Below are 27,407 nucleotides of genomic sequence, written 5' to 3'. Positions count from 1 at the left end.
TTCAACTTGCCTGTATTTGGTAAGTTGCTATTTTACCTTTTTTTTCTCCCTTGACCATCAGCTGTTCTGCTGTTGGATTTCTTGCTTTCTAGCTAATCTAAAAGCAGAGCTGAACCTTCCTTAGGACTGAAGCTTCTATTTTTCAGTGCAGACTCAGGTAGTAGATTGCAGAATAATAGATCTGAGTGAATCTGTGATTCTGTGAGCAATTCAATCTGCCTGCCTGCTTGGCCTGATTTTGGGTAAAAGTTGCTCTTTTTTAACAAAAAAAATCAATATTTACATACATGGTGAGTTAATTTTATGAGTTTGCTTGCAAGCAAATTTTATGTGTCAGACTCAGGTAGCAGATTGCAGAATGGTAGATCTCTGAGTGAATCTGTGATTCTGTGAGCAACTCAACCTGTCTGCCTGCCTTGCCTGATTTTGGGTAAAAGTTGCTTTTTTAATTAAAAAATTAAATATTTACGTAAATATTTATAATATTTATATACAAGCCACGTCCAGCCAGTCACATGGCCATCAAGCCACAACCACAAATTAGGCCATGCCCACAGAACCAGTTGTTAAGAAATTTGAATCCCACCGCTGAGTATGATCAGTGTCAGACTGTGCTCCCTCTAAATCCCAAGAAAGAAATACTCAGACTCCATGGTGTAGAGCAGAATTATTCTTTTACTGGAAGATGATGTGGTAGCAACAGAACCAATTCCGAAACTAAAAAACTGGCGGGCAAAACACATATATAAAAGGATAGAATTGCTCCCCCCCTCCAAAGATCAAGTTATTCTTCCAATTAAAACTTCTGAATAGGATCATGTGGTCATCTCCAGGTGATGATGAGGCTACTGTCAGTGACCTTGACATATTTTGATAAAAGTTCGCAGATGCGCAGAAAAGGACAGAGGCTAGCGAAGAAATGGAAAGTTAAAGAAAAGAATCCCCCCTCCCCTTCTTAACCCAGCAAAGGAATGCAAAACACCTCCTGCCTTCTTCCCTTCCAAGTTTCCCCCCTCCCACCGTTTCATGGCAGCCGAAAGAGAAAATGGCATAACAGCAAATAAAGAATAGATAGCAGCAAATAAAGAATAGAGAGGGGTGAAGATATCTTGAGGCTGACAATCAGACTTAAATAGTTTGTTCTGACTTGTTTTTCCAACGTTTAAAAGTATTATTTCCTCATACCTCATTGATTGTAAGGGAAAAACCAGTATTCTCCAAGCTGTGCATTTCTAGAAATGTGGATTTCAACTTCCAAAATTCTCTGAACACTGTCTGGTGAATTCTGGAAATTGAAATCAATATATCTGAAGAATGCCAGGTCAGGGAACACTGCAAAGAAGTGCAAAAAGCAAACTAAGGATAAGCACAGACTGGTCCTAATTTAAAATTATCCTAAACCAAACCAAACATAGAGCTCAGCTGAATGTTGGAAGAGCTTATTGAAGAAGGAAGGTAAAGAGAAACAAGATATACCAATGAGTGCTGCTGGCACTGGGGAGTTACAGTTCATTGAGGGAATCATGAATGCCAACATGTGACATACTGAAGCAGAGCATGATCCCCTCCCTTCGGAGACTGGGCCACAGGGCAGTATTTCAACATAATGACCCCAAACACACCTCCAAAATGACAACTGCCTTGCTAAAGAAGCTGAGGGTAAAGGTAATGGACTGGCCAAGCATATCTCCAGACCTAAACCCTATTGAGCATCTGGGGCATCCTGAAATGGAAGGTGGAGGTGCGCAAGGTCTCTAACATCCACCAGCTCCATGACATCATCATGGAGGAGTGGAAGAGGACTCCTGTGAAGCTCTGGTGAACTCTATGGCCAAGAGGGTTATAAGGCAGTGCTGGAAAATAATGGTGGCCACACAAAATATTGACACTTTGGGCCCCATTTGGCCATTATCACTTAGGGGTGTACTCACTTTTGTTGCCAGAAGTTTAAACATTAATGGTTTAAACATTATTTTGAGAGGGTAGCTCATTTACACTGTTATACAAGCTGTATACTGACTACTTTACATTGTAGCCAAGTGTCATTTCTTCTTGTCACATGAAAAGATATACTTAAATATTTACAAAATGTGAGGGGGTGTACTCACTTCTGTGATATATTGTATATCTGTTGTAAAAGAAGTAAGAAGTCATTCTCTCTTTTTTGTATTTCTGTTTATTTTTTATTTTGTTGCACTTCTGTTGTCTCTCTCTGTTTCTTTACTCTTTTTTTCTTCTGCTCTTTTTCTTATTATTAGTTCTTGTTAGTTTTTATCTTTCAGCCTTAAAATATAGTTGTTGTTTTTAAAAAAGGAAAGAGGAATTCTTAGATACTGTGGTCCCAAATGATGAAAATCCTGATCAATTATGACTTGCGTCTTACCTGTGACTAGAAATTAAGTGAGAAGATTAAATAAAATCAATACAATATCTTTATAACACCAGTATTCTCAATGCAGTATTCTGTGTTAATTGAGTTTCAAGGCCACTTCATATAAAACATATTGTAAATAAGTATAAATATGAAGTTATCGAGGTATGAACTGCTATATCAGAGCTACAGTAAAGGCTATACACAGTAAAGGCTATACACACTAATGTAAGTTGCAAGAAATCACTTTTTGCCATAGGAACTCTTGTGTACCTAATAAAAACAGTGGATTCAGAGGGAATACAACTTTTCCAGAGCAAATTGAAAATAATATACCCAGACATGTAAAACATCCATTAACACTACATACATTTTGTCCAGATTAAACTTCAATTTATTGCTCCTTAACTACTCCATAATTGTAGTGTGCATTGTTTTAGCACTTCCATTGTCCATCCAGATGAATAAAAAGGAGAGGTGTAGATAATGATAATTTAAAGCTAGAAGAGAAAAACAGCCACCGAAGCTGCTGAAAGGTTGGGATAGCTCCAGAATGGAAGAGAAGAAGAAAGAAAGTGTATCGGTTTTGGGTGGCATTTACCCCTGGCAAGAATAGAAGAATAGGAGAAGAAGATGGCGCCCAACAAGGATGGTAAGGTTTTTGCTCCTGGAGAGCTTATCACCTTTTAGATCCTTTTAAAACCTCGACCTTCACCAGAAGTTGCCTGAAATTGTGTGCTGAAGCTTCCCAATTTAATCAACCTACAACTCCTACACTGCAAAAACATATGGACTACTCTACTCAGCCAGGGTAAAGCTAAAGATGCAATTTACATAGACTTCTGCAAAGCCTTTGATTCAGTGGTACACGACAAACTACTGTTAAAACTAAACTCTTACGGCATTTCTGGATCCCCCCATAAGTGGATTACTGCATTCCTGTCAAACAGGCAACAAAGAGTAAAAATAGGGAGCGCTATATCAAACCCTGCTCCAGTTAACAGCAGTGTCCCCCAAGGCAGCGTTCTAGGACCCACACTCTTTATACTCTATATAAATGACTTTTGCTATCACCTTATAAGCAACTGTGTCCTCTTTGCGAATGACATAAAACTATTCAACACCACTGACAATGTTACTATCCTCCAAAGCGACCTTGATTATATGTCTGAATGGTCAAACATCTGGCAACTCCAAATCTCAACCAACAAATGCTCTGTCCTACATATATCAGTACACCAAATACAAACTAGGCGGATATGACCTCGTTGATGATCCTCACTCTGTCAAGGACGTTGGAGTTCTCATATCAAATGACCTAAGCACCAGAGCTCACTGTAACAGCATTGCCAAAAAGGAATTAAGAGTTGTAAATCTAATCTTACAAAGCTTCTCCACCAGAAATATCGAATTGCTAACTAGAGCATACAAAACTTTTGCTAGACCAATACTCGAACACAGCTTATCAGTCTGGAATCTACACTGCATATCAGACATTAATACAATCGAGCGAGTCCAGAAGTATTTCACGAGAAGAGTACAACACTCCTCTGCTCGCAACAGAATATCCTATATCACCAGGCTTGAGATTTTGGGCTTGGACAACTTTGAACTACGCCACCTACGGTTAGACTTAAGCGTAGCACACAAAATTATCTGCTACAATGTCCTACCAGTCAATGACTACTTCAGCTTCAACCACAAGAGCAGACAACAGATACAAACTCAATGTTAACTGCTTCAAACTTGATTGCAGAAAGTGCAACTTCAGTAACAGAGTGGTCAATGCCTGGAATGCACTACCTGACTCTGTTGTTACATCCTCTAACCCCCCACTCCTTTAACCTCAAACTAACCACTATTGACCTCACCCCATTCCTAAGAGGTCTGTAAGGGGCGTGCATAAGTGCACCATCGTGCCTACCATCCCTGTTCTATTGTCCCCATTTATTCATACCTATTTCCTGTATTCTTACTCATGTTTATACTTATATCTATTATCTTGTAAGCGATTGACAAATCAATCAAACAAATAAATAAATAAATAAATAAATGTTGCTTTATAGGCACATTCACAGTCAAGGCCTCCTCATTGGATAGGGCCTGAAATAGATTTAGTGGAGGCAGGTAGCAATTGGCAAGGGGTCAGCAAACTTTATGCGGTATTGTTCAGTATCAGCCCAAGAATGGGTAGATAGCCTTCAAACTCAGAAGAGAGAACCAGGAGAGACAGACAGTATTGTTGTATTTCACTTTTTCTTTTGAATCTCTAGTGTTGCTCAGTGCGTGTCAGAAGACAGTTGGACAGAAACCTCACATTTCACAAACTGGTAGCCTGGATGATTGCACTACATACTGGTGGGTGTTCCAAAGTCCTATTTTATTCAAAGTCTCATCAGTTTAATGAGCAAAACTCATACTGAAAACAAGTTTCTGGAAAGGCATGAGAAATAAAAAAGACAAAACATTTGTTAAACTGATAGAAGAGAATATTTGTAGCTCAGGGTTGAGTTGTGGGGTCCTTGGTGCTCTCTGAGCTTGGTTGTTTTTTCCCCAGATGTTTCATTACCACTCTTAGGTAATATCATCAGTGCTAGTCCATTTGCTAAACCATAATACAGTTGGATATTGAATGAACTTGTCCATTCTGCTTTATAAAACATGGCTTTTAGCTTTCTCTGCTGCACAAATCCAATCATAGTCAGCAAATTATGATTAAGTAAGCCATGATTTATTACAGTATAGAAATTCAGATTGGCAACTATCAAGCACGCAGAGGATGAATTAAATAAAAGTTTATTCTATATAATTCTATATTTAATTTTAGATGCCTCAGGTCATCTATTCTTATACAAAACATTAAAAAGAAATAGCTTTGTGAACTTTTTGTTTCAAAGAAAGTAGAAAGAAAAAGAACATAATAGCTTGATACAAATTTACTGGGGCTTTAGCAGTTTTTCATTATTGTGAATATGTGCTAGCAAGATATCTTTTTCATGTCATGTCATATTCTTTCAGCATTAAAGGCACTTATTCTACTTGCTGTCAAATTTCATGGGTTATTTAATACTTATTTCCAAACATTTTACATTTATTTCCAAACAAATGTCTACTTTTTCAAATTTTGCAGAAAACCATTCACAGTTTAATTTTAAAAAGCCACCTCATTACAACAGGAGAAAAATAATGTAATTAAAATAATTATGTATACAACTTGAGTAGAAACAAAATGACCTATATCTGTAAAGTACGTGTCTTATAGAGTTGTTTTTATATTTCATGGGATGTTTCAGTTCTCAAAATAGTTAGCAAAAAAGCCCCTTTCCATATGAAAAAACAAACCATTTGAAAACTGATTTATCTCTTTAATATATTAATATGTATTTTCTATCCTGCTTTTTATTTATTTTTATTTATTGCCAGCAATCCATACAATTGCACATTTATTTAACGTTGAAAGATTAGTGGATGCACGCACTGAAGAAAATGGAAGCATTAAGGCTGCATTGTCTGATCTGGGTGACCAGTCAGGTGAAACTTACCTGAATTTTGCGAGAAAAAGATTTTTGGTAAGGAGATGGGAGAAAAACCAGAGGATTGTTGTTTCTCATGCATGCATACAGAAAGATTTTATTTTTCCTTATAATCATTGCTACCCTAACATAATACTTTTTCTTGGGATATTGTTTCTTGGTTTTAAAGCAAGAGAAATTATGCAACTCTGTCAGAATGGATGTGTTTGGTATGATTATATCAACCTGATTTTTCCTTTCCAGAACCCTATTGGTGGCCTCTATGTGGCATTTACAACTTTGGCTGGGCTCAGTGGCGTTATCATTACATTGTGTTTAATACTAATTATCACATCATCTACCAAAACCATTCGTAGATCATACTTTGAAGTATTCTGGTTTATTCATCATCTCTTTGTTATTTTTTTTGCTGGTCTTGTCATCCATGGATTTGGGTAAGTATTTGCACTTATTCAGATATCACATTCAAGAACGGCCTAGAGACAGTATCAAAGGGGCTTTCTTAGGACAATCTATTAGAACAATAAATGACTGAAGTCTGTAATATAATCATTTTTTTTCAAATATTTTATTTTTATTTTTACTATGTAAAAAAGAGCAACAATTTCAATGTCTATATAAACTGTGTTGTCTGGTTACAGTTAATCATAATAATAATGTTCATTAGTAGGGATCATATAATAACAGTATTTTATCAACATAATATTAATAATTATTAATACTAAATCATTAATTTATACTAAACCGAAATTAATACTAAGTTCCAAGCTCCACTTTCACTTTGATTGTAGCAAAATTTCATTTACTTTGTTAGTTTTTAAAAGTCTTTTAAAAGTTCACATTAATTTCTTTTAGCATCAGGTGGCACTCTTTAGTATGTCCAAGTTCCACCCCCTTTTTCCCTTCTTCCGCTTTTTCTTCTTTTTTGCCTTTTAAGTTTAAAAAGGTCCTTGTTTGCCTTTTGACACTTTCGATTTCAGCTTTAAGTTTGCCTATTTAGTGTCAGGATCATTTTCACTATTTTTCTCTTCTAACTTTTCTCTCAAAATTCAAAGCCACTTCCCGTTGTCAGATCTCCCCCCCCCCCCACTTCTTTGCCGCAGCTTTAAAAGTCTTTTCCAAAGAATTCTTAAGTATTTTAGCTCCAGGGTACCTTGTATTCAGATGTTAATCCTGCTTAGCCCAGTCACTCAAGCTGTCCTCCTTCTCTGCTCCTGCACGATTCTTGTCTGGTCAGATCTTCCTCTTTGTGATGGCCATTTTGGCCACCGCTGCATCTGCCTTTGGAGAGGAGTTTTATGCCTCACCGAGGAGGGGGAATGTGGCTCCCTCAGCTGGCATTCTCCCCTTTCTCTGCCACCTCTACAGGGTGGCTTCGGCCCCAAATCAGGAAGATCGGGGCCCTCCAGCAGCAAGCACAGACCGAAACTGAGGACAATCGCAGATTTTGGTCCATTTCCAAGGGACCCTAACCGGAAGCTCCTATAATAGAATCATTTTTAACCTGTTTTTAGACCAAGGGTCCCCAACCCCTGATTTATGCACTGGTACCAATCTGTGGCATGCCAGAAACTGGGTTTTGCAAACAAGCGAAGCCCTATCCGCGAGATGCAGGTAGCATGTGAAACCATACCCCTTCCAGTCCACAGAAAAACCTTTCTCTGTGGAACCAGCCCCTGGTGTTCAAAAGTTTGGGAGCCCTGCTTTCGACTATAGTTCCTTCATATATAGACTATAGGTCATATAGGACTATAGGTCATGCAGTCTGGGGCTGGTATAGTTATACTTCAAAATAACGGAATGTGGACTCCTGAAACAGCTTATATGAATGGGCTTCTTCCATAACGTTTTGCTTTTTAACTCTGAACTTGAAGATACAGGTGAAACTCAAAAAATTAAAATATTGTGCAAAAGTTCATTTATTTCAGTAATGCAACTTAAAAGGTGAAACTAATATTTTATTTATTTTTATTTATTTGATTTGCCAATTGTTTACAAGATAATAAGTATAAGCGTATACATAGTTGTGAATACATGAAATGGGTACATATAAGAAAAATAAAAGAATAAGAGAAACAATAGGACAGGGACGGTAGGCACGTTGGTGCGCTTATGCATGCCCCCTACAGACCTCTTAGGAAGGGGGTGAGGTCAATAGTAGACAGTCTAAGGTTAAAGTTTTTGGGGTTTGGGGAAGAGACTACAGAGTCGGATAGAGTATTCCAGACGTTGACCACTCTGTTGCTGAAGTCGTATTTCCTGCAATCAAGTTTGGTGCGGTTTACTTTGAGTTTGTATCTATTGTGTGCTCTTGTGTTGTTATGGTTGAAGCTGAAGTATTCATTGACAGGTAGGACATTGCAATGTATGATTTTATATACCATGCTTAAGTCAGACCGAAGACGGCGTAATTCAAGATTTTCTAGTTCTAGAATTTCAAGTCTGGTGGCATAAGGTATTCTACAACGAGTAGAAGAGTGGAGAACTCTCCTTGTGAAATATTTCTGGACTTTCTCAATTGTGCTAATATCAGATACGTAATGAGGGTTCCAGACTGATGAACTGTATTCGAGTATTGGTCTAGCAAATGTTTTGTATGCTCTGGTTAGTAGTGTGATATTACCAGAGAAAAAGCTACGTAGGATTAGGTTAACAACTCTTAATGCCTTTTTGGCTATGTAGTTGCAGTGGGCTCTAGCACTTAGATCATTAGAGGTGAGTATTCCAAGGTCCTTTACAGAGCTTGGGTCATCAACAAGTTCTTGACTATTCAGCTTGTATTTTATTTTCTGATTTTTTTTGCCAATATGTAAGACAGAGCATTTATTTGTTGAGATTTGAAGTTGCCATTTGTTTGACCATTCAGATACATAGTCGAGAATATATGAGATAGACTCATTAAATGGAAAACAAGATAGTTCAAGCTGTGATTTGTCAAAATTGAGATGATTATGGCTTACAGCTCATGAAAACTCCAAATCCACAATCTCAGAAAATTAGAATATTGTGAAAAGGTTCAATATTCTAGGCTCAAAGTGTCCCACTCTAATCAACTAATTAAGCCATAACACCTGCAAAGGGTTCCTGAGCCTTTAAATGGTCTCTCAGTCTGGTTCAGTGGGAAACACAATCATGGGAAAGACTGCTGACCTGACAGTTGTGCAGAAAACCATCATTGACACCCTCCATAAGGAGGGACAGCCTCAAAAGGTAATTGCAAAAGAAATGGGATGTTCCCAAAGTGCTGTATCAAAGCACATTAATAGAAAGTTATGTGGAAGGGAAAAGTGTGGAAGAAAAAGGTGCACAAGCAGCAGGGATGACCGCAGCCTGGAGAGGATTGTCAGGAAAAGACTTTCACAAGGAGTGGACTGAGGCTGGAGTCAGTGCATCAAGAGCCACCACACACAGACAGATCCTGGACATGGGCTTCAAATGTATTCCTCTTGTCAAGCCACTCCTGAACAACAAACAACGTCAGAAACGTCTTACCTGGGCTAAAGAAAAACAGACCTGGTCTGTTGCTCAGTGGTCCAAAGTCCTCTTTTTTGATGAGAGCAACTTTTGTGTCTCATTTGGAAACCAAGGACCCAGAGTCTGGAGGAAGAATGGAGAGGCACACACTGCAAGATGCTTGAAGTCCGGTGTGAAGTTTCCACAATCTGTGTTGATTTGGGGAGCCATGTCATTTGCTGGTGTTGGTCCATTGTGCTTCATTAAGTCCAGGGTCAACACAACCATCTACCAGGGGATTTTGGAGCACTTCATGCTTCCTTCTGCAGATGAGCTTTATGGGGATGCTGACTTAATTTTCCAGCAGGACTTGGCACCTGCCCACACTGCCAAAAGCATCAAAACCTAGTTCAATAACCGTGGGATTACTGTGCTTGATTGGCCAGCAAACTTGCCTGACCTGCACCCCATAGAGAATCCCCCTATGAGAATCTATGGGGGATTGCCAAGAGAAAGATGAGAGACATGAGACTGAACAATGCAGAAGAGCTGAAGGTCGCAATTGAAGCATCCTGGTCTTCCATAACACCTCAGCAGTGCCACAGACTGATAGTTTCCATGCCACGCCGCATTGAGGCAGTACTTGCTGCAAAAGGGGCCCATATGTACTGAGTACATATGCATGCTTATACTTTTCAGAGGTCCGATATTGTATGTACAATCCTTGTTTTTTTGATTGCATGTAATGTTCTAATTTTCTGAGATTGTGGATTTGGGGTTTTCATGAGTTGTAAGCCATAATTATCTCAATTATGACAAATCACAGCTTGAACTATCTTGCTTTGCATGTAATGAGTCTATCTCATATATTAGTTTCACCTTTTAAGTTGCATTACTGAAATAAATGAACTTTTGCATGATATTCAAAAAAAATTGAATTTCACCTGTATATGTAATGGGATTGGTTGTTGTTCTAAATATGCAACTGTTTAAATTACGTAGCCCATATATGTGGACTAGAAAGTAGCTAAAATGTAGGTACATAAATTACAATTATTTAATAAGCAATGGAACATACTGTTCGTAGTTCACATATTGCACTATGACACAATGTTTGTTCATTTTGATGTAGTATGATATATAAACCGCAACATATGTGGCATGTTTAACATGCCATGATTATACCATGGATTGGTACAAATGTCTGAATTATGATGAGTGATTATCATGGGAAATATATATCAATAAATATATATTCCATCAATATGCTGTTTTCAGAATTAGTGCAAATATTCCTGCCATGGTTTTTGTTTAATTGCTGTGGATGTTTTTACAATGGATCAGTATTATTGCTACTAATGCTTGGTTGTTGTTTTTTTTGTTTTTTTTTTGCAGAAGAATTGTACGGAGGCAGACCCCTGAGAGCTTTGGGGTGCATAAACCAAAAGATTGTGCCAAAAATTACACAGTCTGGGGGAAAATATCTTCATGTCCTAAACCACAGTTTGCTGGAAATCCTCCCATGGTATGATCTCTTGCTTCCTTTTAAAAACAAAACAAAACTATACAACTGTAAAGACTGCTGAATTTTTAATGTTAATGTTAGAGTTTGCTGAAAAAAGGAAAAACAGTTGAGGGTTCAATCAGACCATAACTTATATGAACATTATTATAAGTATTTGATGTTAACATCTTTTCATTGATATGTTCAAGAATAGTTTCAGACAAAGGACAACATCTCTCTTAACAGCAATAGACTTCTGAAATTAGAGATTTGTGAAAGATGCAACTTCCTATTAACCTATAACTGTAAGCTTTTGCAAACAATGAACTTCTTGTCTGTACAAGAGGCTAATGTCTGATTTCACAACTGGAACAAATTCTGGTATATACAAAGCAGCAGTCTTTCTATTTAAGAGAGTGAGTTCACATCTCGTGCTAAATCATAAAGTGATTAATTTTAGTTTAACATGTATGAACTTAGTGACAATGGTTTGAAAGCCATTGTTTCAGTTGAACCATGTTAGATGAATACAAGGAATAGCATCGTGTGAACATTTATTAAGAAAAGTTAAAACAATTCTTCATTCTGCTTTTACTCATTCTGTTGGCAGACATGGAAATGGGTCATTGGCCCTATGATTCTGTATGTTTGTGAGAGACTGGTGAGATTTTGGCGCTCACAGCAAAAAGTGGTTATTACAAAGGTAAGAGTCATTAAGGTGTCTTACATGTCTCATGCCACTCAAAACGTTAGTCATTTTATTGTTGCCTTATCATCAGTGATACTTACAGATATAGATACCTACACATAATAAGACCCAATGCTGGGAAAAGATTTCCAAATTAATTACTAAAGGATTTAACATATTTATTTGGAAATATTAAGATATTCAAAATGATTTGAATGAATGAATTTCATTCAAATTTTGATAAATATTGGAATACCTTTTGTTACTTCCTTTATCAAACTTGTGTTAATTCAGGACAAACTTTGATTTCCTCTGGCATTCAGAGAATTTTATTTCTTGTGTCAGGTTGTCACACATCCTTTCCAAACCTTTGAGCTCCAGATGAAAAAGAAAGGCTTTAAGATGGAAGTTGGACAGTACATTTTTGTCAAATGTCCTGAAGTGTCTGTACTGGAATGGCATCCTTTCACACTGACTTCTGCCCCTGAAGAAGATTATTTCAGCATTCACATACGTGTTGTAGGGGACTGGACAGAAGGTTTGTTTAAAGCTTGTGGCTGTGACAAAGAACAACTCCAAGAAGCTTGGAAACTTCCTAAGTATGTACTCATAATAGTGATTATATTTTCTATGAAATAACTTGTTATAAAGTGTCAATCATAAAATTAAGTTTGGACCCTTTCAGTGCTATTCACTACTATCAAAATGGAAAAAAATCTTAGTACTATGAAAGATCAGATATTCCTTGACATAAAGAGATGAGTTTCTCAATAGTGGGAACTCAAAGTAGAGTGCATTACAATTATTATTTTGGCTTGCTGCAGATAGCCAGATGTTTAGATTGGATTTAGCATTTTTATCTACCTATCAAGTCCTTCTCAAAGACCTGGGACAGGCAGATGTTGTTGAATTAATTAAAGGTATCATGGATGTAACAGTGGTGGGATTCAAAAAATTTTACGAACAGTCCTGTGGGCGTGGCTTGGTGGGCATGGCAGGGGAAGGATAGTGTAAAATCTCCACTCAGGTAATATTTACAGATTCTCCAAACTACTCAAAATTTCCACTATCGGTTCTCCAGAACTGGTCAAAACCTGCTGAATACCACCTCTGGGGTGTAAGCTGTTGCAGGAAAGTTGTCTGGAATTGGCAGGTGATATTGCTTGATGGTCTTAAAGGTTTCATTGCAGGATATAAGCTGTTCCAAATAAAGCTGTCTTTTACAACTGACTGATAATGATTTTGTCATTGTCAATGTATTCAAGTGGTGCAGAAGTTTTGGGATTTTATTTATTTATTTGATTTGTCAATCACTTTCAAGACAATAGGTATAAGTATAAACATGAGTAAGAATACAGGAAATAGGTACGAATAAATGGGGACAAGAGGACAGGGACGGGAGGCACGATGGTGCACTTATGTACACCCCTTACCTCTTAGGAATGGGGTGAGGTCAAAAATGGATAGTTTGAGGTTAAAAGAGTGAGGGTTTGAGGATGTAACAACAGAGTCAGGTAATGCATTCCAGGCATTGACCACTCTGTTGCTACTTTCTCAATCAAGTTTGGAGCGGTTAACATTGAGTTTGTATCTGTTAAGTGCTCTTGTATTATTGTGGTTGAAGCTGAAGTAGTCATTGACTGTTAAGACATTGTGTAGCAGATAATTTTGTGTGCTACGCTTAAGTCTAATCATAGGCGGCATAGTTCAAAGTTGTCCAAACCCAAAATTTCAAGCCTGGTGATATAGAGTATTCTGTTGTGAGCAGAGGAGTGTAATACTCTTCTTGTGAAATACTTCGGGACTCAATTGTATTAATGTCCGATATACAGTGTGGATTCCAGACTGAACAGCTGTATTTGAGTATTGGTCTAGCAAAGGTTTTGTATGCCCTAGTTAGCAATTCAATATTTCCAGAGAAGAAGCTTCATAAGATTAGATTTACAACTCTTAATGCTTTTTTGGCAATGCTGTTACAATGAGCTCTGGCACTTAGATCATTAGATATGAGTACTCCGAAGTCCTTGACAGAGTGAGGGTTATCAACAAGGTCATATCCGCCTAGCTTGTATTTGGTATACTGATTTTTTTTTTTACCAATGTGTAGAACAAAGCATTTGCTGGTTGAGATTTGGAGTTCCAAATGTTTGACCATTCAGACACATAATCAAGAACATCAAGTAGCATTGTCAGTGGTGTTGAATAGTTTTACATCATCCACAAAGAGGGTGCAGTTGCTTATAAGGTGATTGCAAAGGTCATTTATATAGAGTATAAAGATTGTGGGTCCTAGAATGCTGTCTTGGAGGACACCGCTGTTAACTGGAGCAGGCTTTGATATAGCACTCCCTATTTTTACTATTTGTTGCCTGTTTGACAGGAATGCAGTAATCCACTTATGAAGGGATCCAAAAATGCCATAAGAGTTTAGTTTTAACAATAGTTTGTCATGTACCACTGAATCAAAGGCTTTGCAGATGTAAATTGCATATTTTGCTTTACCCTGGTCGAGTAGAGTAGTCCATATGTTTTTGCAGTGTAGGAGTTGTAGGTTGCAGGACAAATTTTTCCCGAAACCAAATTGTTTTTTGGAGGTTAGGTTATTTGATTCTAAGTGGAGGGTGATGAATTGGTTAATGATTGATTCCATGACTTTGCACATGACACAACAGTGAGATTGGTCTGTAGTTTTCAACCAGGCTGGGGTCACCTTTTTTGAAGATAGGTATGACCGTAGCTAAGGAACATAGGTTTGGTAAGGAGCTGGTTTTGAATGATATATCATATATAATGCTTAGTGGTTCTGCTATGGCAGAGGAGAGCTTTTTAAAGAAGTATGCACATAATCCATCAAGGCCAATAGATAGGGATAGTTTTAGGTTTCGTAGTGCCTTTAGTGGTCTCTTCTGTAAAGTCAATATGTATTATATCATTGCAGTTAGTTGTGGTTTGACTAGGAAATGTGGGACATGAGCCATTGCTGTTTACAAAGACTGAACTGAAGAATGTGTTGAAGAGGTTGGCCTTAACAGCTTCATCGCTGTAGTCTTTCCCATTTGATCCCTTTAGAGGTGGAATGGTTCTTGAATCTTTAAGTTTGGTATTTACAAAATTGTAGAAGGCGCAGGTAGATTTTGTACACAGGTTTTCCTCCTGCTTGCAGTAGTAATTTGTGCATTCTGCCTATAACTGTCGGCATAAGGTATTGTATCGGTTTTTAAAGTTTGCTATGTAGCTAGTTTTGTTTTTACGCCATAGTGATTTTTTAATTGAAGTTTCCTTATTGTTATGGGTAATTTGTGTTTTTTTTTAGAGGTTACTAATGGTACATATATTTTAATGTCTCTTTCAAGTTCAAGTAAGAATGCATTATAATGGTCTTCTGTAGTATTACAGTTAGAGAACAGAATGTGCCAATCAAGAGATGATAGGTCAGCATCTGTGAGATCATAGGTGGCTTTTTTGAAATTGTATTTTGGAGATCCATCATTATGATTTTCTTTGTAAGGACGTAAATTGAGACAAAAGTCAATCATACTGTGATCACTGTTTGAAAAGGGTTCTTATATTTGGAGGCCATAAATTGAGTTTGAGCTGTTGCAGAAGATGAGGTCGAGGCAGCTGTTGAGACTAGTGTTGTTAGTTACTAATTGATCCAGTCCCAGTGTGGTAACGGCATTGTACAGGATTACATGTATGGGTTCGGATGTACATTCATTTAGGGTCCAATCTATAAGAGGTAGATTGAGGTCACCAAGGAAAATAAGAGGGTGTGGACAAGAGGCAGCCCATGTCAGCAGTGAAGTTAGTTTGTTTGCATGAACTATGTCATAATCCAGGGCTCTGTAGCATAGTAAGAAGCGGATAGTGGTATTTAAGGACAGTTCACAAATGATGGTCTCTAGAAGAGCAAGCTCCTGTCTAATTTGAATCTTTCTTAGATTTAGATATTTTTTATAGAAGATAGCAACTCCACCTCCTCTATGGATTTCACGATCTGACTGATAAACGTGATATTCTCTGACTGTGGTAATGGAATCTGGAAAAGATGCATTCAACCACGCCTCACAGACAAATATAATATCAAATGTGGCTGTGCTTAGTAAGATGAGGAATGCATTTCCTTAGTAACATGAGGATGCATTTATTGCACCCAAGGTCCCTATTATTGGTACCATCTTTGCTTTATTATTATGGGCTCTGATCACAATTAAAATAAAGTAACACAATTCTTCAAAATATGGAATAGTCCCTAAATAGAATAAGGTTGACTTCAGCCTGGTGGTAGATTATTACAGTATGATTCAGTAACAATGCCTTTCAAAAACAACAACAATGAAATCTGAAACTTTATCTTTCCATTCTAGGATAGCTGTAGATGGTCCCTTTGGTACTGCTAGTGAAGATGTGTTCAGTTATGAAACCGTGATGCTTGTTGGAGCTGGCATAGGAGTTACCCCTTTTGCATCAATCCTCAAATCTGTGTGGTATAAGTACTGCAATAATGCCATGGACTTAAGACTCAAAAAGGTATGCCCCCAATCTGTTCCTGAGCATTCAACATTTGTTTTCTAGCATTCACTAGCATATATAAAACTAGGGAGCTGTATAGGCCCAGCTGTGATTCATTCATGAGTATGTTGATGTACAAAACTACTATTTCACATCCAACTTTTCCCACCCTTCCCCATCTTTTTTCAGATGTCTTGGACTTTACAATTTCCAATTAATATGGGGCACTTCGTATCGGGGTCAACGCAGGCAGCACCATATCCGGGTGTGCAACAAAAGTATTTCCTAATGGCAAGCCCCCCCACCATTCCCCTCATTTCGCATGTTTTAATATAGGCCTTAATTTGGGGGGAGGGGCTTAATTTCATTTCATGCCTATAAAACATGCTGGGACTTCCTATTGGGGGAGGCTGTATTGTTGGAGAAACAGGATATATATATACAGAGAGAGAGAGAGAGAGAGAGAGAGAGAGAGAGAGAGAGAGAGAGATTATGTGAATAAGTTAGGAATTGTCCACACTTGTCTCTAACTATAGCCTAAACATGTCCCAATAACTGCTTTTTTCTCTTATGTTCTCACAATATTTTTTTGTTTTATCCTCAGCTAATAGCAGAAGCAACTTAACATTGTAATTTTCTTCCTGATTTTAAAACAGTGTTTCTTTTGTAGAAAGTTAGCACCCACCCCTATCCTAGAAGAATGAAATATTCTAGGAAATATAAAAAGGCAGAATATTATATTTCCCTGGATGAGAAAAAGAGAAACATGTCTTTAAAGACAAAGCAGCTTCCTGCAGCTCCCTGTCCCACTTCAGCACCAGGGTGATGGGATCAGGGCATGATAGGATTAGCCCTCTACCCATCTCACCACATGTCACCTGGGAAGATTGCATCACCCAGCAAGATTCAACCAAGCTACCCTTGCATGGCCCCATGGGAGTCTGACAACCAATCAGGATACATTTCTTGCCACAGGAACAGGAAGCAAGTTCAAAGCACAGAGAGGGTATAAAACCAAGGGACTCTCAGCATTTCTTCCCTTTTCGCTCAGGAGTTCCAAGGCATGTGGTTCTATCCACCATTAAACCTTCTTTCCAAGCAACTTCCATGAATCCAGTGTCTTTTTCCCCACTTGGAACTAAACCCAGAAGGATATTTCTTCCAACAATTTGGCACTCAGCAGATGGGACTCCAAGCTAACCTGACCAATGGACTTGGTCCAGGTAAGCAGACCTTTGCCAGCAGCAGACCCATTGAGTCTGTGAGTGAGTTTCCTGGACCTTGGCCATTTGGAACAAAGGTTTTAAAGGGTTTTTGAGTGTTGAGTTCAAAGGCTGCATGGAAAGAAGGTGAGTCTCTAAATTTTAATTTTATAGCCCAGAAAAGTAAGGGAGATATGTGTACACCTGTGTGTGTGTCTTTCTCCCAATCACAACTGGATCTTGCTTCCTCTGTGTGAATAATACGTTCCTAACATAGTGTCTTTGGAAATAGCTTTGTATTTTGCTTTTTCCATATCATAAAAAAGCATGCCAACCTGGTCCAAGATCATGTCCCTCCAAGGTCAGTAATCTCTTGTTCCTCAATCCAATCCATTCTTTAACCCATGTGAGTGTTGAAGCCTGATAATACAATCCCAATCTAGTAGCCCAAAACCACCTCTACTTTTAGAATCTTGCAACATTTTCAAGTTTATCCTTGCCAAATATTGTTTAATATTGTTTTATTTAATTTTTCAAAATATTTTTTCTCCAGTTTTATTGGTATTGTTTGGAATAAATATAGTAATCTTGGCAGGATATTCATTTTTATGGTGGCTACTCTTCCCATCAATGATAGTTGAAGATTTTTCCACTTCTCTAAATCCATTTTAATTTGTTGTGCCAATTTATAATAACTTTCTTGACTTAATATCTAAATTTCCTTGTTAGTTCTTTTTTCTGTATATCTGTAAACTATTATTTTGGGTTTTTTTCTTTCTTTATTTGCAGTCCTGCAACTTCATCATATTCTTCTATTTTCCTAATTAGTTTGAATCCATTTCTTGTGGGTCTTCCAAGATAAAGACCAAATCACCTGCAAATGCCTGTAATTTATATTGTTTCTTTTTTATTTCCATACCTTTAATTTAACAGATAACAGATAATCAGAGTTGGAAGGGACCTTGTAGGTCATCTAGTCCAACCCCCTGCCCAAGCGGGAGACCCTACACCATTTCTAACAAATGGCAGTCCAATCTCTTCTTGAAAGTCTCAAGTGATGGCACTCCCACAACTTCCGAGGGCAAGCTGTTCCATTGGTTGATTGTTCTTATTGTCAGAAAGTTTCTCCTTATTTCTAGGTTAAATCTCTCCTTGTTCAGTTTCCATCCATTATTCCTTGTCTGGCCAACAGGCGCTTTAGAAAATAGCTTGACCCCTTCCTCCCTGTGGTAGCCCCTCAAATATTGGAAGACCGCTATCATGTCTTGTCTAATATTTCTATTTAGCACTTCCAATGTCAATATGACTAGAAAATGAGATAGTGGACATCCTTGTCATGCCTTTTTTATATTAAAATTCTCTGTCGTATCTCCATTTACCATCACCTTTGATGTTTGTTTATGGTATCATGTTAATAAATCTCTCACCAAAGTCCATATATTTTAATTGTAACAACATAAATTGCCAATTTATGTTGTCAAATGCTTTCTGTGCATCTAAGAAGATCAACGCCATTTGTTTTCCAGGATGTGCTTCATAGTATTCCAATGTATTTAAAATTATTCTCATATTGTTTTTAATCTGTCTCTTAGGCAAAAAGTCATTTTGATCTGAACATATAAATTCATTTAGAAACCTTTTTAGTCTCTCTGCCATTATTGAAGCATATATTTTATAGTCAGCATTCAGTAAAGAGATGGGTCTATAGTTTTTTATCTGCATTTCTTCCAACATGCTCTTTTTCTAACACAGTTTTCTATGAAAAAATTATTCTTAGCTGACTATTTGGTTGCTGATGCAGTTAGCAATTGGCATTTGCTTGGCTCCTCTTGCTTCATGCATAATAACAATAAACTTCTAAACTTGGAATGGAGCAGAGAAAATGACACTTTCCCAAGGGAATTAAGTTAAACACGATATTACACAAATGATAACATGCAAATTGGAACTGCATGTGAGTCTTATTGGCCAATCACAAAAATTTCTAGTGAGTCAAGAATAGTAATAATAAGAATAGTGAAAAGAATAGGGTCACACAAAACCCTTGTTGGTAGAAGCCACAGAAAAGCAGCAATGCTTCCAGAGGTGACAAAATTATCAAGACCCAGATGACAGGGACTTTTGGCTTAGTGATACTGAACACCTGTCTGAGTGATATCTGACACTTATCAGGTTTTCAAGTTCACTGTGTTTAATGTTCTCTTGCAAAAGCATTAGACTAGCTTTTAAAACATTGACACTTATCAGGTATTCAAGTTCACTGTAAGTGTTTAATGTTCTCTTGCAAAAGCATTAGACTAGCTTTTAAAACATGAGCTTAGTACTCTCTTTAAAGTAAAAACATGAACTTAATACAGTTGAACTTGGGAAAGACATCTGGGTTTGCCAGCTGTGTATTGATGTTTCTGTTACTCTGAATGAAGAAAATCAACTCACATTTTAAATATTTCTTTCACTTCTATGCTAGTTGATACCTACATTATTATAGCCAAGGGATTGTCAGATGTGACAGTATTTTATGGGTTTAAGGGGGGAAAAGTGGATGAGGTCACCTAACTAAAGAGGATGTAATAATGTGAACAAATTCAATTTTATTCCCTCAGATCTATTTTTATTGGCTGTGCCGAGATACCCATGCCTTTGAATGGTTTGCTGATCTCTTACAATCAGTGGAGGCTCAAATGCAAGAAAAGAATCAGACAGATTTTCTCAGCTACAACATCTATCTTACTGGCTGGGATGAATCTCAGGTAACTATTGAATCAGAGCAATTGGATCTTTAGGAAAGGCAGACAATCATTGCATATCCCCTATGCAATGGGATCTGGATAGTGGGACTGGATCCAGAGTTGCTACTGCCCATGAATCCAACAGGCTTTTATTGGCCATTTTCACATTATGGATTCCACCACTAAGGCACCACCACAAATATTTGAAAAGTAAATACTGTAAAGACAGATGGCAGCAGATCTAGATTTACCAACAGATTGGCTTTTTATCATGGATAATTGTGATCACGCTGTTCTGAGACTAAAGTGTTATTGCTGGAATTAAAGGCAAGTGGGTATCATCAATGCAAAGGATTCAGCAAGCATATTTATTACAGCAATGCAAATCTTTCAAAAGAGACTCTTTAAATGCACGGGATGGGAGTATGTCTGAAGCTGCTTTTTAAGAGGTTGATGCAGTAGCCAGCGGCATCTTCTTACAGGCAGGCATGGCTGTTTGAAAAGCTGCTTCAAAACTGCTCCAGCTATCTTTTCATGAACATAACAGCCATTCTTTTGAGTTTGCTTCTGGAGGGAGAAGAAGCAACAGTTGGGGGGGTGGGGAGAAGAGCTGTACATATCTGGAAAAATATGTAACTATACAACAGAAAGAGGAACATGGAAGCATTTATGCAATCTGATGCACTTCTTTCAAAATATTTGGATAGCTCTCATATCTGTAAAAACAAGTGTTTTGTTTGTGTGTGTACATGTGTTAGAACGATACAAAAATATATGGTTTTTATTCAAGGGGATAGGATGGGTGTTGGCAACCCGCAGCTCTGGAGCTGTATGTGGCTCTTTCAGCCCTCTGCTGCAGCTCCTGACACCTCCATGCCCTGCCCGCCATGCGCAGCACAGTGAAAGAGCATTTCACAATGGGGGAGATGGGGACCACTGCAGGGGTGGGATTTCAAATTTTTTAACAACTGGTTCTGTGGGCGTGGCTTAGTTGGTGGGCATGGCCAGGTGGCCAAGTGATTGGATGGGCATGGCCAGGTGGCCAGGTGACTGGTGGGCATGGCCAGGTGGCCATGTGATTGGATGGGCATGCCAGGTGGCCAAGTGACTGGCAAATCAAATACAAGTGGTCCTTGCTTAATGGCCGGTTACTTAGCAAGTGTTTTAATTTACGGCTGACCTTCCCAGAGCTATTTGACTTGTTTTTGGAGTTTTGACAGCCATGCACACACACACACACACATTCTTATGATCAATTACAACATCCCACACAGTCATGTGACTGAGGTTTTCTATGTTTTTTGCCAGTTTCCAACAATCCCTTCTGGTTTTTGGTTAAAAATGCCCATTAGGTAAAATGGACTTAACAACCAGTGTTCGGTTAATGACCACAGGGTTCACTTTGCCTAACCCGGGGTCTGCAACCTTAAACACTCAAAGAGCCATTTTTCTATTTTCTTTCTCCCCCCTCTCATCTTTCTCTCTCTCATCTCTTTTTCTTTCTCCCCCTCTTTCTCATCTCTCTCATCTCTTTCTCATTTCTCTCTCTCTCATCTCTCTTTTTCTCCTTCTCATCTTTTTTTTCTGTTTCTTATCTCTTGCTCTCTCATCTCTCTCTCATCTCTTCCCCCTCTGTCTCGTCTCTCTCTTTCCCTCCCCCCTCCCCCTCTCTCTTTCTCTGACTGTTGAGGGGGGGGGAAGGAACCTCTGAACTGGTGTTGGGTGGTGGGAACCTGATGAGCCAGTACTGAAGACCAGGTGGGACAATCCCGCAGTCTCCCCAAAAATAATGCTTCTGGTGAGGAGGAAGAGAAGTGTGGTGGGAGGAGGCTGGGCTGGTGTCAGAGGGGCAGAGAGCGCTTTGCGGCCCCTGAGGGGGGTTGAACCTCCCCGCTTGCAACATCTTCACCTGAAGGCATCGCTGGTAGCTGCTTCCTGTGGGTCAGGAGGTTTCTCTCCTCAGCCACGCTGACAGCATTCAACCTGGCTGCTTCTCTCCTTCTTCTTTGCCTCATACACATAGAGCAAACATGCACACATCTCACAGTGCTGGAGGGACTTGCCTACATGCTGTCTCCTGGCAGAAGATCCTCCTGGCACCGTGTGTGCATGCTCTATCCAAGAAGGAGAAGAGTTGCCGAACTGTTCTTCCTCCCTTTCCCTTTGCAACGGAGTTGTTTGGAAGGCAGCTCCAGCCTGGCTGTCCCTTTATGGTCCCCCCTCACTTCTCCCCACATCAAAGTACCTTAAAGGGACAGGCTGTGGTGGCTGACTTTACGCTGCAAAGGAAGGAAGAAAAGTTTGGCAACTCTTCTCCTCCTTCTCAGGGATACACACAGAGCGTGCCATAAATACATTGTGCACGGCACCAGAGGGACTTGCCCATGGGCAGAAGGTCCCGGCCTCATATGTGGATGCTGTGTATATGCCCGAGGAGGAGGAGACTTGCCAAGTTTTTCTTCTTTCCTCTCTTTTGACACACACTGGCCAGGCAGGTGAGCAGCATTGCGTGGGGCAAGTGTCCTCCCAGCCAGTGCGGCCCATCCCGAAGGTGAGCTCCAGAGTGGTGGCGGTGCTCCAGGAGGATGGCCCTCGGGGCCCTGGGAAACTGTCTTGTGCAGCACAGCGAAATTTACTTTAACACTAGGAATTGCTGCATTGGGTCCTGCATGTCCCACTTCCATTGGGAAATGGCTCCGGGTGCCAGAGAGGAACAGGATTCAAACTGGCTGCTTCTCTGCCACCTGGAGCTGTTTCATGATGGGAGGGGGACTTGCAGGACCCATTTTGCTGTTCCATGAAAGACTCTCTCACTCTCCCAGCTAGAGCAATGGCAGAGAGAAGCAGCTGGGTCAGAGACCAAATGGCGCCGTTTCACATGTTCTCCGGTGACCTGTTTGCGGTGGCGGTGGCAAAAGGCAAGCTTCCTGCAGCAAGGCTGGCCAAAATGTTTAGAAACCTATCACCAAATTGTTGGAAATGTAACCAAGAACCAGGCATATATTATCATGTGGTGGTCTTGAAAAAAAACAACGCAGGAGTTTCAGTGTAGGGTTCAGACATGGTTAGATGAGATGATTGGACTACAAATAGAATATAAACCAGAACTATTTCTACTAGGAATTATGAATGAGAGACATAATAAAGAGGTGACCTATTTAATAGTACATGGAAAAATGAGTCCCCGAAGAAGATGAGGTGATAAAGAAAATATTGATGTGTGCTGAAATGGATAGATTGACTTTGGAATTGAAAAACAAAGATGAGACAGAATATTACAAGATATGGAATAAGTTTTATCAATGGTGGGAGCAGAAAGGAGGGACCCAGAATAAAAAATAGTTGGGATTTATAGAATGGATAAATAACGTTATGTAAATAATTACAATGGAATACGATGGATAATACAATGGATATCAGTTAACTGTATAAATGTATATAAGATATGTAGCATATACTTTAGTATGTATGGCAAAAATGATGCAGGACCACACTGTGTCCAATATTTTAATGATGTAATCAATAAAAAAGTTTTTATTTTTTTAAAAAGGCACGCAGAAAGGCGAGAAAGTGAGGGCAGCAAAAAGCATGGCTGGAAAGGCAATGATGGTGTGCATGCAAGATAGAGTGATGGGGCGGGGCCAGACAGTGGCACAATTTGCTGGTTCTCTGAACTGCGCAGAATTGTAACAAACAGTTCTCCCAAACCGGTCCGAACTGGGTAGAATCCTATCCCTGGACCACTCCTCCTCCTGGAGCTCATTACGACATGAAGCCACAATGTGATCCTCCCAACTCGACCCTGGCAACAGCAGCGGTGTTGGCTGTGGTGCAGCACAGGGTGGGCCAGTGTCTCAGGGCAAAGAGCAGGTTGTGCATCCAGCACCAATCAAGGCTGGAAGTAACCATCTGCCATTTCCTCCTGCAGTCAGGTAGTGAGAGAGACAGATTTGGCTTGACTCGGCTCCGTCTGCTCCCCTGGCTTTTGCCCAGTTTTGCAAGGATTCAGTGGATGCTGCTTTGGTGATGGGTGGGTGGGGGGTCATCCCGTACTTTGCCTGTCAATCATCTTCAGGAGGCGCCCAGGGACTATATTTTCCGGCCACTTTGGACTGAGTTGCAGGATGTGTATGCGTGCCTGTGTGAGTGTGCTGCTGCTTGGGATGATGCTTCTATGAAGTGCATGCAGCAATCTAAGGTGGCAGCCTCATGGTACTGTGATGTAACAGCCTGTCACTCCTTTTGCAATGCAAGATTTCTTTTTGTATCTTGTCAGAGACCGAGAGAATGTGGCCAAATTTCCCTACAGTTATTCCCTGGATTTGTGGGTTGGGAAGTGGGGATGGGGAGGGGGAAGGAGGGAGGGGGAGAAAGAGAAAGAAAAAAAGTTAAAAAGAGAGAGAGAGAAAGTGATAGACAGAAAGTGTAGGCTGCGGTTGTGATTTACATGGTCTCTTTGAGAGAGATGGGTGGTTTAGAAATATGAAAAATAAATAAATGTATTTATTATTTATTTAGGTTATTTTTGAAATTACTGTTGTGATAGAATATGGTAGAATGAAATTATCTGTATGAAGATGATTGCAGTTCAATAAATATGCATTGCATGCTAAGGGACCTTCTGCACCGGGAGTTTTAAGTGCTTGTTTTCTGTGCTGGATAGAAATAAAACCCAGCTTAACAAATTGCTCTTCAGATTTGGCAACAAAGGCAACCAGATATTTGTCTAGCAATAATTTCTTTGATTAGTAGACTGCCCTGGTGTTTTCATCCATCTCAGAAAATAAGCAAAAAAATATGTTTCATTTCATGTTGGTAGAGCTTTTGGGAGAGCCTTCCTTGATTGACACTCCTTCATATTCAACACTTTCCTATCCAGTGCATCCACTGACCGATCAGAGTAGGAAAGGACAGGCTTTCCCATTCTTCTTGTCATTTGGGCTCTAGTGGAATTTTTATCAATTTCACTCAGTTAAAAAGAAGAAAGTGCACTTCAACCCTCCACTGGGAGCTGTTAGAAGAAACAAAAATTGTCTTGGGTTTGTTGGTCACTGATGAGCTTTTTTTTTTTTTTTAAAAAAAGCAGACTTTCACTGCATCAAAGAAAAAGAAGAAAAAACACAGAGGTTCAAAACCCATCAGGGGACAGCAACTTCAGAATTGATCAGGACAAAATGTTAAAAGAGAGTGGGCATTCCTACCACAATGCACAGTAGCCAAGTGGTGAGGAGTCATTTGCCAACAATTAAATGAAGTACGACAAAAGACCCATAAATGCTGCTTGTGCCACCGGAAGTAAGACAATACTGTTTTTTGATGCAGTACTAGGAAAATTGGGTTGTTTGCAATAGTTAGATAAAAAAATGACATCATGCATTCTTAGCCCCAGGAAACAGGACACTTATACTCACATTAATGCAAGCTATCAGGAGATATTGAGAGGCCTCTTCCTTAGTTTTTCCTCCAACTTATACAATACATATTTGTTGATTTTGTGTTATATTTTTCTCTGCTTTGTTGGATACTATTGGGTTATTTGGAGGTGTTTTTTTTCTCTCTCTCTCCTCTCTCTTATATCAAACACAGTAACTCTGCTTATATTTCCCAATCTATTTCCTTCAGGTTGTATTGGATTTCAACTTCTGCAGGTTGTGTTGACTAGAAATTACAACTGGAAGACAAACTTTCCTAACAATCTTCTAGTTTGTTACAAAATGTTACCTAGCAATCTTCTAATAAGGTTATTTCTTGCTTTTAATTTTCTAGGCAACTCATTTTACAATGCATCATGATGAAGAGAAAGATGTGATTACAGGCTTGAAGCAGAAAACTCAATATGGAAGACCAAATTGGGAAAATGAGTTCAAGACAATTGCAGGCCAACATCCAAAGTAGGTTTCTTGTGCAATTATTAAATTTTATTGTATCAGTATATAATTAATTTTATTTAATTGGTTTAGTAAATGCTGGTTCCTGTTGATTTTTGCCATTTTGGACTTTGTGCAAAACCTGTAGTAGGATCTGCAGTTGAAGTTGTCAGGTGTGAAAGATAAAAAATCCATGCATTAAGGTTCAATTTAACTTATTTATTGCTAAAAGCCTATGCACAAGAACCTTCAACTAATCTCAGCACTTGATTATAGTTAAAGGTAATGGTAATCAAAGAGGGTTGGACTTAGCTTGTGATTACATAACAATTTGAGACTGACCCTCTTTTTACTCCACCCCCTTCCCCTTCCCCTGACCCTGTCAGTCTTTCTCCTATAGAAGTGGAGGACTGGCTAGCCTAAAATCACTGAAGGGGAAAAAGCAATGGAAAGCAGATCTCTCCCCAACCAACCTTGGAGTGCTGATCTCCTTGTTCAATAGTGAGTCTAGAGTGATTCTAATAAATAGGCAAGTAGCAATAAACTTATTGTTCTGATCAGCTTCAGTATCATTCTGGTTCCTTGCACCTAACACAACCGGAGAATGTTGCTACCAGTGTTAAAGAGTGAATTTACCTTATGAGAATTTTGATAAACGTAAGGATGTGCAGATTATAATTCTTGTAGCAGTTCAATTTTCATATTCAACATCCCTACTTATATTATATTTGGCACCTAAATATCTGTTTTTCACTTTATACCTTCAGTTCCAGGGTTGGTGTTTTCTTATGTGGACCTGAAGCCTTGGCTGAAACTCTAAATAAAATGTGCATCAATAATTCAGAAGCTGACCCAAGAGGCATACACTTTATATTCAACAAAGAAAATTTTTGAAAACATACTTACAAAATTTAATTCAGCCAGGGTGAATTAATTGAAATTAATGAGAAATTAATATTTCATTGAAATTTTCTTAAAACTTTCAGGTTTGTTTGATATTATGTACTTTAGAGGAAGAATATAAAGTTTTAAACTGATCCTTTTTTAATCTCATGGCAAGTCTTCTTAAAAGGTTTAGGTTATATTAGCATTGTCAAATATACATTGAGTTCATATATTGTATTAAACCATAAAGGGATTTATATTGTTTTATCTTAGTGTGCAATCCAAATATATTGTGGATTACAAGTAAGGTTTATGGCAAACTGGGCAATCTGCAGACCATGGACTCTTTCAATTCCCCCAGCATGCCAAAATCTGATCCAGAGTTAGTTCCTTATTTAACCACAGAACTCATTGAGTGATTTTGAACCAATCATTGTCTTCCAACATCACCATTCTCAATAGGCTGCTACTGGTAAACAAAGGACAGTGTATACAAGCAGCACTAAAACTATAGCACAAATGCTCTAAGACAGGGGTCGCCAACCTTTTGGACCTCAGGGACCACCAAATGCATAATTTTAAATCCCTCAGACCAGAGACCCTGGGAAAATTCCAAAAAAAGTCTGCAGGAAAATTCCCTACGTTCTTATGGCCTTAGATGTT

General features: G+C 38.8%; 1 protein-coding gene across 2 annotated transcripts in view; it reads left to right on the top strand.

Moving 5' to 3' along the window:
* The window catches only part of CYBB (cytochrome b-245 beta chain), a 32,290-nt gene extending 4,883 nt beyond the window's left edge, over positions 1-27,407 (top strand). For both annotated transcript variants that reach the window (XM_087966837.1, XM_026686170.2), the window contains exons 4-13: positions 4,645-4,729; positions 5,795-5,940; positions 6,148-6,338; positions 10,753-10,882; positions 11,472-11,564; positions 11,895-12,148; positions 15,917-16,079; positions 19,867-20,013; positions 25,759-25,883; positions 26,627-27,407. In XM_087966837.1, the coding sequence (XP_087822963.1) occupies positions 4,645-4,729; positions 5,795-5,940; positions 6,148-6,338; positions 10,753-10,882; positions 11,472-11,564; positions 11,895-12,148; positions 15,917-16,079; positions 19,867-20,013; positions 25,759-25,883; positions 26,627-26,753 (1,461 nt within the window). In that variant the 3' untranslated portion in view covers positions 26,754-27,407. The remainder of the gene's footprint in view (positions 1-4,644; positions 4,730-5,794; positions 5,941-6,147; positions 6,339-10,752; positions 10,883-11,471; positions 11,565-11,894; positions 12,149-15,916; positions 16,080-19,866; positions 20,014-25,758; positions 25,884-26,626) is intronic.

The sequence above is a fragment of the Notechis scutatus genome, chromosome 5 (assembly GCF_049901735.1).
Source record: "Notechis scutatus isolate UNSWTSFEM ecotype Mainland chromosome 5, rNotScu1.2, whole genome shotgun sequence".
In the NCBI taxonomy this organism is placed as follows: domain Eukaryota; kingdom Metazoa; phylum Chordata; class Lepidosauria; order Squamata; family Elapidae; genus Notechis; species Notechis scutatus.
The sequence above is the reverse complement of the archived record's forward strand: the minus strand, read 5'-3'. Positions and strand labels throughout refer to the sequence as shown.